Source organism: Triticum aestivum, chromosome 6D (genome assembly GCF_018294505.1).
Source record: "Triticum aestivum cultivar Chinese Spring chromosome 6D, IWGSC CS RefSeq v2.1, whole genome shotgun sequence".
NCBI lineage: Eukaryota > Viridiplantae > Streptophyta > Magnoliopsida > Poales > Poaceae > Triticum > Triticum aestivum.
Genome location: NC_057811.1, coordinates 9,320,651 through 9,332,188, shown reverse-complemented (window position 1 = coordinate 9,332,188; position 11,538 = coordinate 9,320,651). Strand labels below are relative to the sequence as shown.

At 44.7% G+C, this 11,538-nt stretch overlaps 1 protein-coding gene and 1 long non-coding RNA gene across 3 annotated transcripts; both read left to right on the top strand.

Annotated features, from left to right (window-relative positions):
• Positions 1-3,668: 3,668 nt before the first annotated feature.
• On the top strand, positions 3,669-10,323 carry LOC123143012 (uncharacterized). 2 transcript variants are annotated; one of them, XM_044561765.1, is made up of 2 exons: positions 3,669-3,921; positions 9,172-10,323. In XM_044561765.1, exons 1-2 carry the CDS (start codon positions 3,790-3,792, stop codon positions 10,189-10,191), a joined length of 1,152 nt encoding a protein of 383 aa, XP_044417700.1. In that variant the 5' UTR covers positions 3,669-3,789; the 3' UTR covers positions 10,192-10,323. The 2 variants fall into 2 exon arrangements, with proteins under 2 accessions (XP_044417700.1, XP_044417699.1); XM_044561764.1 differs by lacking the exon at positions 3,669-3,921 and having other exon boundaries at positions 8,942-10,323.
• On the top strand, positions 5,420-7,212 carry LOC123143013 (uncharacterized). The gene is made up of 2 exons (XR_006470665.1): positions 5,420-5,985; positions 6,992-7,212. It is a non-coding gene; the product is annotated as an uncharacterized lncRNA (long non-coding RNA).
• Positions 10,324-11,538: the final 1,215 nt, after the last annotated feature.

Sequence of the window (11,538 nt, the reverse complement as noted above, 5' to 3'; positions counted from 1 at the left end):
ACTCCATTTACCCTTTTCAAAGAGAAAGGAGCAGGCATATTTGATAGCTGGAGACTCCTTGACAGCATCCCAATTTCAAAATATCGATACAGTTATTATGTTCTTGCATTGAAATGCCTACTATTCTGATTGTTACCCGAAGTGTGGGACCGTTTTCAGGTAGTCCCAGGTTTTGACCTTGCTGCACATTTGCGTCCCTTGTCAAATGCCATTAGATTTATGAGGGTGGGGTGATCCATTATGAGGCATTTTTTGTGTTCTTCAAAATTTAAACGATGGAAATATTTTAATTTTTAAATAGACAAACATGAATGACCATTTTAATGATCCAATACTAATACCATCTGCTTTGGTGCATCCTATGGCTGAGAATAGGGTGGTGTCACTGGCAGGAAAATTGCACAGAAGAGAAATTGTTTTCCGAACCAAACTTTGGCAAAACCGCGGACAGGTACTTATGTCTTTCATGGAAGGAACTCCGAGTATCAGTGGATGTTTGGTGAGGAAGATCTTAAATCTCTCCCTATTTATTTAATATGTTGAATAATTCTATCAGGATGCATGGTCCGATAACACGCAGCGAGTGCATCGGGATTTGGTGATTATTCATGGTTTTGGTTTGATTGGCTCCACACTGCACAAGACAAAGAATTTGTTTCAAAATCCTGGCAGGTAATTTCGGAGTTAGGAAATTGGAGTATCTACACCACTTTGTTGAGTTTGTTTAATTTATGTGAAAAGCAATGCTAATATGAGATTCTGTTTATGTTTAGAAGGCAGAATTAGGTCAACAGAACAAGTATTACTCTATGCTCCCTAATTTTTTAGCATCACAATCAATTGAGGACTCAATGCAGCTTGGGGGTCCTTCTGGACCCTTAGTTTGTTAAAAAAAATCAATTGAGGACTCAATTGGGAATTGGGTCATTTGATTTTGACCGGGTCAACAATTTCTTAAGAAACTCTTTTATTGAATTCTTTTAATTCATTGTGGTCCTTAATTTTTAAGCTTTTTCATTCAGTTGAGGTATCCAATTTCAGATTTGATTCATGATTTTGACCGGGTCAATGATTTTAAAAATTAATCGGGAGCAACCGGCATATAAAAACATATGAAAAATATTGCATGCAGACACCAGTGCACAAAATTTCCCCACATAAGTATTAGTTGATTAGCAGATAACACAAAATTACAGCGCGAAAGGCCCACCAAAACACTGTATATAAATAAAATGAAAAACAAACTCGATCATCTCCCCCTAGCCAAACCAAATACTCCCTCCGTTCCAAAATATAAGGTGTATTTGTTTTTTTTGAAAAGTCAAATTTATTTAACTTTGACCAAGTTCGGGGTGAAAAATATTGGTATCCACAATGCTAAAAAAATGTAAATTCATTTCATGATGAATCTAATGATACTAATTTGATATTATGCATATTAATATATTTTCCAATAAATTTGGTGAGACTTAAAGAGGTTTGACTTAAAAAAAGCTAATACTCCCTCTGTAAAGAAATATAAGGGTGCTTTGATTTTTTTACAGAGGGAGTACACCACCTTATATTTTGAAACATGCGCAGTAAAAGAATAATGAAAATCCAACAACATGAATGGCGCAACAAAGTTCGCCCTACCCTTCTAGTCAATGATGATTCCTTGACTCCTAGGCAAAATAGGAAACAACTAATGTGGTTGTATAGATTTTTTTATGAGAATCATGTGATTGTATAGATAATGCACATATGTCAATAAAAAAAGTGTAGAGTTTGGTCAAAAAACAAACTTCCTCCAGTGAGCTAGATGCGTGTCTCCAACTTCTCTTTTTGGATATTGAGCTAAACAATTTTTTTGGAATGATTTGAAGATATTGAGACCAACTAGATACCCGGGGAAAGAGCAAGTGGCACAAGATAACAATACTTTTAGGTCTTGAGAGGCGAATAGGAATCGTACCTAGTTCTTGAAACAATGCGGCAAGAAAGTACTAGAGGGTGGTCTTGTAAAATTCACATTCAGGTCGAATTCAGGGCAAAGAACTCTTAAAATCTTGATTCGATGGATGGAAGTGCATCCGTTTTTGTGTCATTGAAAGAGAAACAAAGAATAAATTCAGTTGTCTTTTTTTTGGGAAACGTTTTACGCCGGGGCACCGGCCGAAACGTTCGGCCGGTCGCAGGCGCAGTGTTCGATGCCCACCAGATCGTAACCCACGTCTCCCTGCTTCCATCTTTTTTTTTTCTTGTCTTATCTTTTTCTCCACCTCCCTCCCTTATCCTCTTCCTCTGTCACTCCCATCCCCTCCATCTCTCTCTCTCTTTTTCCCCAGCGAGAGAAATCCCTCCATGATATTCAGCAGCTGGGAGGAGTGCGCAGCTGCGCCGGCTCATCGCCATGGGCTGCCCGCAGCTGGGTGCGCCGCTCTCCATGGCCGACGCAGCCGGGTGCGCTAGCTACCATGGCCGAGTTGCAAGGTAATCGAGCGCGTCGACGGCGAGTTTTTGCTACAATCATGGATTGGTTTGCTGGAACCGGCCCATGTTTTTGCTACCACCCACCTCTGCCCGAAATCTGCTTCCATGGTGTTTTTGCTGGAACCGGCAATCGATTTTGCTACAATCGTTCTGTTTTTCTGTTACTACTGGTGTTTGTCGATTTTTTGCTACATACCATCTCCATGACATACGAGACCGGCGACTGTGTTTTCTGATGCGACCTTTGTCACTTTTTGTTACCACAGGTGTTGACGATTGCTACATTCATTTTTTCACGAGATGCTACATCTCCTGTATTTTTTCGGTCGAGTTTATTGCTACAACCATGTTTTGATTTTGGTGGAGCTGGAGACAATTTTTTTTGCTACATCCATGTTTTGATTTTGCTGGAACTGCACCCAATTTTTGCTACATCCACCCGCGGCGGTGTTGGTCGACAACGGCGATGGCTATCTTTTGCTGCAACCGTCTCAGAGTTTTTCTGCTATCGGAGATGTTATTTTGCTACTACCAGAGTTTTTTTTCTGTACCAGCGATTTTTTGCTACAACCATGGCTTCAATTTGCTGGAACCAGCTTTTCAAAATGATTCAACAGGGTGCGGCGACACAGAGCTGATTTTTTGACAACTTTTTTTGTTGCGAGTGTCGACGGCGAGCATGACGCGGAGCTGCAACCAGTGACTGGCGTTGTCGGAGCCGCGACCATCACCAACGAGGGAAGCTGCATCCCATAGGGGCGGAGTTTTTGCTGCATGCGTGGATCCCGGCGAGAAACATGAGAGAAGACGACGGCGACCGGCGGCGAGCGCAGCGACCGATGGCGAGTGCGGCATCAAGCAGCGCGAGGGCGGCAGAGAGAGGAGGTCCAGGTGAGGGGGTGACGGCCGGCAGCCGAGAGGACATCCAGGCGATGGGGCGTTGTGGAGAGGAAGAGGGAGAGAGGAAGTCAACGCTGGGATCGAACGACTCGTAGTGGCGGGATCGGGCGGCTGGGGCTAGTCCGGCCCAACCGTTCGGCCGGACTGCCGGCACCTATCACTGCCCTTTTTTTTGACGGGTAGTTGTCTTTTTTAGGAGAACCAAAAACTATTCACTGCAGCCCATCCCAGCCCATCAGCGCGTGGGGTCACCTTGTCAGCATCAAGGTCGAACAAGACCAGACCAGACCATTCTTCTCTCTCAAAAAAAAAAAAGGAAAAAAGAAGAGACCACGCAAATCCTCTGGCTCTCGCATTCGCCCCCGGCCGTCGTTCCCCATTCCCTCGCCGCCGGCGCCACCGCGCCGCCGCGGCGCCATGCTCCGGCTCCGTCGCAGCCTCCTCTCCCAGATCCTCTCGTCTTCCCCCGCCTCTCCCATCTCCCACCTCAGCCGCCTCATCTCCGCCGCCGCGCCCGCCGTCTCCCCGAACCCTAGCTTCGCGGTGGAGGACTACCTCGTCTCCACCTAGTCTCGCTCAGTCGCGCCTGCTTCCGCAGTAGATCCATCCTCTCCAAGCTGCACTACTACCTGCCTCTCTTCGGCTCCTCCGAGGACCTCTTCCGGGTGCTCAAGCGCGGCGCCGGCCTTCTCTCGGCCGACCTCGAGCGGGTGGTCAAACCCAATTCCGCGTTCCTTCGGGAGTGCGGGCTAAGTGATTGCGACATTGTCAAGTTGTGCATCGCTCGGCCATGGCTGCTCCCCTCCAGCATGGAGCGCATCCGGGCAATGGCGGCACACGCTGAAGGTATTGGTGTGCCTCGTGGCTGTAAGATGTTCAGACACGCGTTGCATGCTGTTGCGCGCCTCAGCAAGGAGAAGATCGCCAACCAAGTGGAGCACTTGAAGAAGACATTTATGTGGTCAGATGCTGAGGTCGGCGTTGTTGTCTCCAAGCATCCATCTGTGCTGATAAGGTCTAACCAGATGCTGCAGAGCAAGTCAGAGTTCCTCATCTCTGAGGTCGGGCTGGAACCGACATACATTGCTCATCGTCCGGCATTGCTCACGTACAGCCTGGAAGTCCGACTCAGACCCCGGCACTACGTCGTAAAGTTTCTCAAGGAAAGCGGATTGCTGGATCGCGGCCGGGACTATTATAGAGCAGTCATGATCAGTGAGAAAGAATTTGTGGAGAAGTTCATATGCCCTCACAAGGAAGCTGCACCACACCTTGCTGAAGACTATGCAGCAGCTTGCAGAGGGGAAGTGCCTTCCAGTTTCAGATTTACATAAACCAAGAGCGGGCTATGAGAATTGGTAACTGTGTATGACGCAACAAAGTTTACGCTCTGTGCAGTGAGCTAGTAATTTCTGTTTCGGTGTTATTTGCCTAATTGGATGTTTGTTGTCTGCTCTAGTATGTCTGGTACATGTCAATTTAGTGTCGCTAATTCCATATGAAACTGATAATTTGATTGTGACTTCTTTCTATGTCTATCACACCATTCCAGTAGAGAAGGAAGCATCGCACTATGGTGAACATGTCTCCTCATATCATATTGGCACACATAATGGAACCAAGAGTGTGTGAGATCAGGGCATTTCTGCAAATGGTTTCAAATATCAGCGATAGAGTATGTCGTTATGTTCTCAACGACCATTGCAGTTTTCAGTGCAAATCCTCAACTACCTTTCCATGAAAATGTTCCCATTTTGTTCATTATTAATTGAAGTCTCAAAATTTCCATTTGGATGGCAGAAACAATTGTGGAGTTGTTGATGGCCACAATGTGTAGATTACTGCCGAGGATGTAGTTTTGAACTAGTCTGTTGGTTCCTTCCTCTTAGTTCTTCTAAGCTGAAAGTCTTCGTTTCCCTGCAGTTGCTCTGTTTATAAGATATTTACTGTACAAGAAAGCAGGTCATTGTTTACTACTAGTACTTTGTATCACCTTTTTTTTCTCGCTCTATGTTTTTGGATGGCCTATTGGCTTAAATTTTCTAGGGACATCTGATCTCGAAATTGAATAATGTTGTTCATGTTCTGAAAGTACTTGGCAGTTTTACGGCTACTTCAAAAAATTTATCACCTTTTGAAAGCCTTGTATTACTTAAGCTTTATCAAGCACAAAAAGATAGGCCATGTTGTTTCCTTCACAATATTAATTATAATGTTAAATGTATTATATATCTAGATGACTGTTAGGACTGAAGTTCGAGAGACACTGGGTCCATTTTATGCCACACAAGTAAACCCCAATGTATCCACACATACAGTGTAAACATGAACTCCTGGAGTTATCAGGTTGCCGTTGCAGTTAACACTTTAGTTGTCTTTTTCTCTTTATTTGCTTCAAGGACCACTGAGAGTAGTGCACTTAGTTACTTCCTGGTCCTCTTGTTGGTGGAAGTGTTACATCAAAGAATGTAAACAAAGGGGCTCGATGAGATGACTACATGGTATGAATCTTCCACGAGTGAATACCACAAGTTGCTTATCTCCCTGTTGAAGATACTGTGTCAGCAAAATGGGAAAGTACTCGCACCTTTTGGGTCTGACTCATCACAAGAGGTACTTTCTTTGTTTCATGCTTCATTTTGTTGCAGTCATAGTTGTACTTATATTACCGTTCTATTGTGTGCCTGTAAGCATGTTCCCCTTTGCTCATAATGCATGTTTGACTTAACCACCCTTGTGTTGTGATGATGTCATATAGTGCAAGCAAACTAATACTTTTGATACGATTACCATTTCTGAACGGTTGTGACGCATGCAGTAGACTTGCTTTTTCATAATTATGTTTGGTATTATTGCCTGGCCATGTCATAGGTTCTGATTCTACATTTCCCCTCCGTTGAACTGTACTGGTTTCTGAACTGAACTATTACCTGCACCTACCGGTTACTGGTTTCAACCTGTTTCATGGTCCTCGTTTGGGCTACAATTTAAAATGGTTCCTTTCAAGGATTCAAAAGATTACTGAGTTGGCTTATACCCAGTAGTATCTCAAATTATAGATTGGTATTATGAGGTAGCTGAATGTCTAACTCGTCTTCTGGCAATATGAGACGGTGGAACCTTGCAAAACTTACTTTTCCTTCTTCCGTTGAGTAACATAAATTAGACCTGTCATTTTCGTAGCACCATTTATGGGATGATTTTGACTATTTGGGTAACCTTTGCACATCTGACTCTCATTTGAATTCTTGGTAATAGGATACAAACGGTCCAGAGATGGCATTAACTAAGCTGTTTTCATCTTGTAAGAGGATTTTGAATCCGATGTTCGTTTCGGGGAAAATATCCCATCTCGAAGTCAGATGCAGGCTCTTCTTATATTCTGTGCCATTGCCATATTTAGCCAAGTGCCCCCACCCCTAGTACTACTTGTGGGTTTTACACTGTCTGAAATGAAGATAAAGATGTATCTCATGGTCATGGGGTAGCAGTAGCATGCTGGTTTATCATCTCGATAAGCTCTTGGAGCAAGCGGGTCCATGGGCATGTATATTTATTCAGTGTGCTTACTCAAAAGTTTTCGATTTGCTGAATGTGGATGTCGCTTCCTTTCTACCAGGAGAGGATGATCTGAAACTGGATGCACACGCGCATGGCACCTAAAACTAGGCAGAGGGTCAGCTTCAGTCCAGGGCACAGTGCAGTCAGCCAGCCAGACTTCCAAAGTTTTCGATTTTGATTTTGATTTTGATTTTGATTTGCTTGCGGGATTATTGAGAGCAGTTTAATTTTGAGCTGAGAAGATGGCACCCAATATATATGTTCAGATAATTTACTTTAGGTGGGAGTGTGTTGGCCGTTGAATAACCAAAATCTTGCGTGGAGTGGTCTGTGACGGGCTCCACTTTTCCTTTCTGTTGCCCCCATGATACATACAACAGCTCGTCGCTGCTCTTATTTGACTCACTGTAATTGGGTACATGCTCACATTTTTTTTCTCATGAAGAAACAATGCAACCGGAACTCCTTTTCTGATTCCGAGCTCAAATGCTCATTGATCAACAGTAAAATCGAAAATAATAGTAAAAAGATCTACCACAAATCCTTTTTTTTGTAAACTTTGACAGATGTTTTGTATGCCTGACAAATTTCAGCATGAAATAACTTTTGTGCAAGTGATGGCAAAAAAACAAAATCAACACTCCAAAATGTTTTCAAAGCTAGCATTTTTGGAGCATAAAATATTCTTTTGCAATGACTTCCAGGAATGTCAAGCGACGGTTCAGGTGCGCTGATGTAGCTCTCCTGCCCCCTACACTTCCGATGACCCTAACTTTATCGAGGTCATGGAAGGAACCCTCGAAGACAGACTCAGAGTTGGAGTATCCCGAGGAGGAGGACAATCTTTCTTTTCCCTTTTTCCACCCCCACCAATACTGCCGCATCATTCGTGTGAGATCATTACAAACCGATGCCGGCAACTAGAACATACTCATTACATATGTGGGAATAGCCTGTGCAACTGCTTTAATTAATATCTCCTTGTTGCCAACTGACATGTATTGCTCACTCCAATCAACTAGCCTCTTTGCTTAGACTCGCCTGAACTGTTTCAAACATACCTTTATTCATTTTCCCATCTGAAACCGGTAGTCCCAATTTTTTTGGGGTCAAACACTTGTTGAGATATGTCAAGAATTCCTTTCACGTCCTCCACCACCGCACCAGGACAATTGTCAGAAAAGAGGATGAAACACTTTGAGGGGTTTATGAGTTGCCCCGTCGATGAAGAATAAGTGTTCAACAAACCTTTAACTAACATTGCATGATGTTGTGAGGCTTCAAAATATAAAAGGGAATCATCTGCAAATAATAAATGGGTGATAGTGGGCGCCCTTCGACATATTGCCACACCCTTGAAGCCCTCCTTCTCCACAGACTTATGTACCAAAGCAGACAAGGCATCAACAACAAATAGGAATAAGAAAGGTGATAAGGGATCACCTTGGCGAAGACCCCTTTTAGGTATGAAGGAATTCAATATCTTCCCATTGATTTTTATTGAATACTTTACAGATCTCACACAAGCCATAACAAGAGAAATCCACCGTGCGGAAAAACCCCATTTAACTAAAGCACCTTCCAAAAAGTCTCAACCGACACGATCATAGGCATTCGAGAGATCCAATTTACATGCACAAAGAGGTGACAAGGCCCGTCCCTCCTACTATCATGTTTGTCGCTGTTGCTGGAAATAATTTATCGGTACCCAGTGATTCCTCTATATTATCCACACTGTTTTTTTAGGTGAATGTGTCAGTATCCGTAATTTTGATTCATTTGACGAGTTTCGATTATGAACTTGGATGTTGGAGTATTCTGAACTCGATAATCCCCTTGTCATATTTATCATGTTGTTATGTTCTCCAACTTATTTTTCCTCATCTTGAACGAAGCGATAAAAAGAAAGAAGCAATAAAACATGACGTGGCATGAGACTGACGGGTGGGAGCCCACCTGTTTTTCTTTTCTTTCCTTTTTCGAGGGAAAGGAGCTCACCTGGGTTGGGTCGAACCAGAAGATCAGATCAGACCCACGCAAATCACTTCCCCATTCCCTCGCCGCCGCCGCCGCCCCGTCGATCTCCTCCAAAGCGGCGGCGCCGCCATGCTCCGGCTCCGCCACACCGTCCTCTCCCAGCTCCTCTCGTCTTCCCCCGCCTCTCCCATCTCCCACCTCAGCCGCCTCATCTCCGCCGCCGCGCCCGCCGTCTCCCCGAACCCTAGCTTCGCGGTGGAGGACTACCTCGTCTCCACCTGCGGCCTCACCCGACCCCAGGCCCTCAAGGCCTCGGCCAAGCTCTCCCACCTCAAGTCCCCTTCCAAGCCCGACGCCGTCCTCGCCTTCCTCGCCGGCCTCGGCCTCTCCGCCGCCGACGTCGCCGCCCTCGTAGTCAACGACCCGCAGTTCCTCTGCGCCAAAGTGGAGAGAACCCTGGCCCCCGTCGTCGCTGGGCTCACCGGCCTCGGCCTGTCACGTTCTGACATCGCGCACCTCGTCTCGCTCAGCCGCGCCCAGTTCCGCTGTATATCCATCGTCTCCAATCTGCAGTACTGTCTGCGCCTCTTCGGCTCCTTCGAGAACCTCCTCCCTGCTCTCAGGCTCGGCCGCCTTCTCTCGGCCGACCTCGAGACAGTGCTCAAGCCCAATGTTGCGTTCCTGCGTTCCTGCGGGCTAGATGACACTTACATTGCCAAGCTTAGCATCGCTCATCCATGGCTGCTCACCTCCAACATAGAGTGCGTCCGGGAAATGGTGGCACATGCCGAAGATATTGGTGTGCCTCGTGGCTGTAGGATGTTCAGGCACGCGTTGCGGGCTGTTGCGCGCCTCAGCAAGGAGAAAATCGCCGCCAAAGTGGAGCACTTGAAGAAGACGTTCAGGTGGTCTGATGCCGAGGTGGGCATTGCTTTGTCCAAGCTTCCATCTGTGCTGGCACGGTCTAACCAGATGCTGGAGAGAAGGTCAGAGTTCCTAATCTCCGAGGTGGGGTTTGAGCCAGCATACATTGCCCATCATCCGGCATTGCTCACGTACAGCCTGGAGGGCCGGATCATACCCCGGTACTATGTAGTAAAGTTTCTTAAGGAAAATGGACTGCTGGATCACAACCGGAGCTACTATTCTGCAGTCATTGTGATGGAGAAAGTATTCGTGGACAAGTACATATGCCCTCACAAGGAAGTTGCACCATACCTTGCTGAAGACTATGATGCCGCTTGCAGAGGGGAGGTGCCGACTAGATTCAAATTTACATGAAAATTGGTAACAGTGCGGTAACAGCATGATTCAAATTTACATTCTGTGTTATGCTATTCATTCCTGATTTGGTGTTCTTGGCCTAACTAAATTGTAGTTGTCTGCTATTGATAATCTATTGTATGTTTGTTACATGCTGATTTGATGACGCTAGTCTAGGATGAAATTGGCAATTTGATTTGAGAGTATTTGTATGCTCATTATGACATTCAATTAGAGAAGAAAGCATCGTACTACTAGCTTGTGCACTCTTAAGGTCGCATTGACATACATATTGGATTTACGGGAATCTTTGTGAAAACCATGGAGCGGCAGCCACGGATACCCTCCATTTCCACCTCGAGATAGGAGCCATGTCAGAAAAAGCAATGCAAAGTATTAAGCACTCTCTGACACATCCCCACAACATTATATTTGAAACGGATGGCGTCCAAGAGTGGAGCAGTGGTTTCATGGAGCTAAAAAAGTCTCTCTAAGAACTACTGGAATTAAAGAGAGTGAGAGCAGGACATTCTGCAAATACTTTCAAGTATCTTTATGTTCTCAAATGACCATAGCATTTTCATGTGCACCTCAATCTATCTTTTCATGAAAGAAGGTTCTCATTTTTGCCAAAGATGACATGGACTTTTAAATTTTCTCCGGATGAAAGTATGTTTGTCACTCCCGAGGATGCAGTTTGGATCTAGTATGTTGGTTGCTTGCTCTAGTTCTTCTAAGATGAAAATCTTCGTTCATCCAGCAGTAGCTTTGCTTATAAAACTGTTGTGGAAGCAAGTCATTGTGTACTACTCAGTAGTTTGAGTTCAGTTTTTCCCCTTATATTCTTTGATTGATGGCCTACTGGTTGATATTTCTCATATGGCTTCTGATGTCAGAACTGAATAGTGCATTAGTTGGCTAGTAGCATTTTTGTTATCGACTTATCCATGTAGAACTATGTAACAGGCATTTTGGAGGCATTTGTCCTGCAGAGGCAAATTTCTGAAAAGCAGAGGGCATTTCATATAACAGAACTTTTGTCAAGTTAATCTTAAAACTGGTTATGTCATTTATCTGTCATACCTTTTTATTACTGATTTTATTCCATATTAGCACTATGTACATCGATGCTTAGGCATCTGTATTCCATATCACTATTTGCTTTTTTTGGATGCTCTTCTATATTTTGTTTTGTTGTGTCAGCTATGATCTCTTTAAAGACGTAGCCATAGTCCTTCCTCTCCTCGTAGGATCCGCCAGACCCATCGCAACATGAGCACGACATTCATGCGGTGGGAGGCAGAAATGCCAAGGCCACCACGGTCCTTAGGCATACATATGTCTGCCCACTTTACCATGTGATAC

What these genes read in the sequence shown, in the direction of transcription:
- LOC123143012 (XM_044561765.1), top strand. Translation starts at nt 3,790, where the DNA reads ATGCTCCGGCTCCGTCGCAGCCTCCTCTCCCAGATCCTCTCGTCTTCC. An exon ending in ACCCTAGCTTCGCGGTGGAG is followed by an intron (nt 3,922 to 9,171) that starts GACTACCTCGTC and finishes TTCGCGGTGGAG; the next exon opens with GACTACCTCGTCTCCACCTG.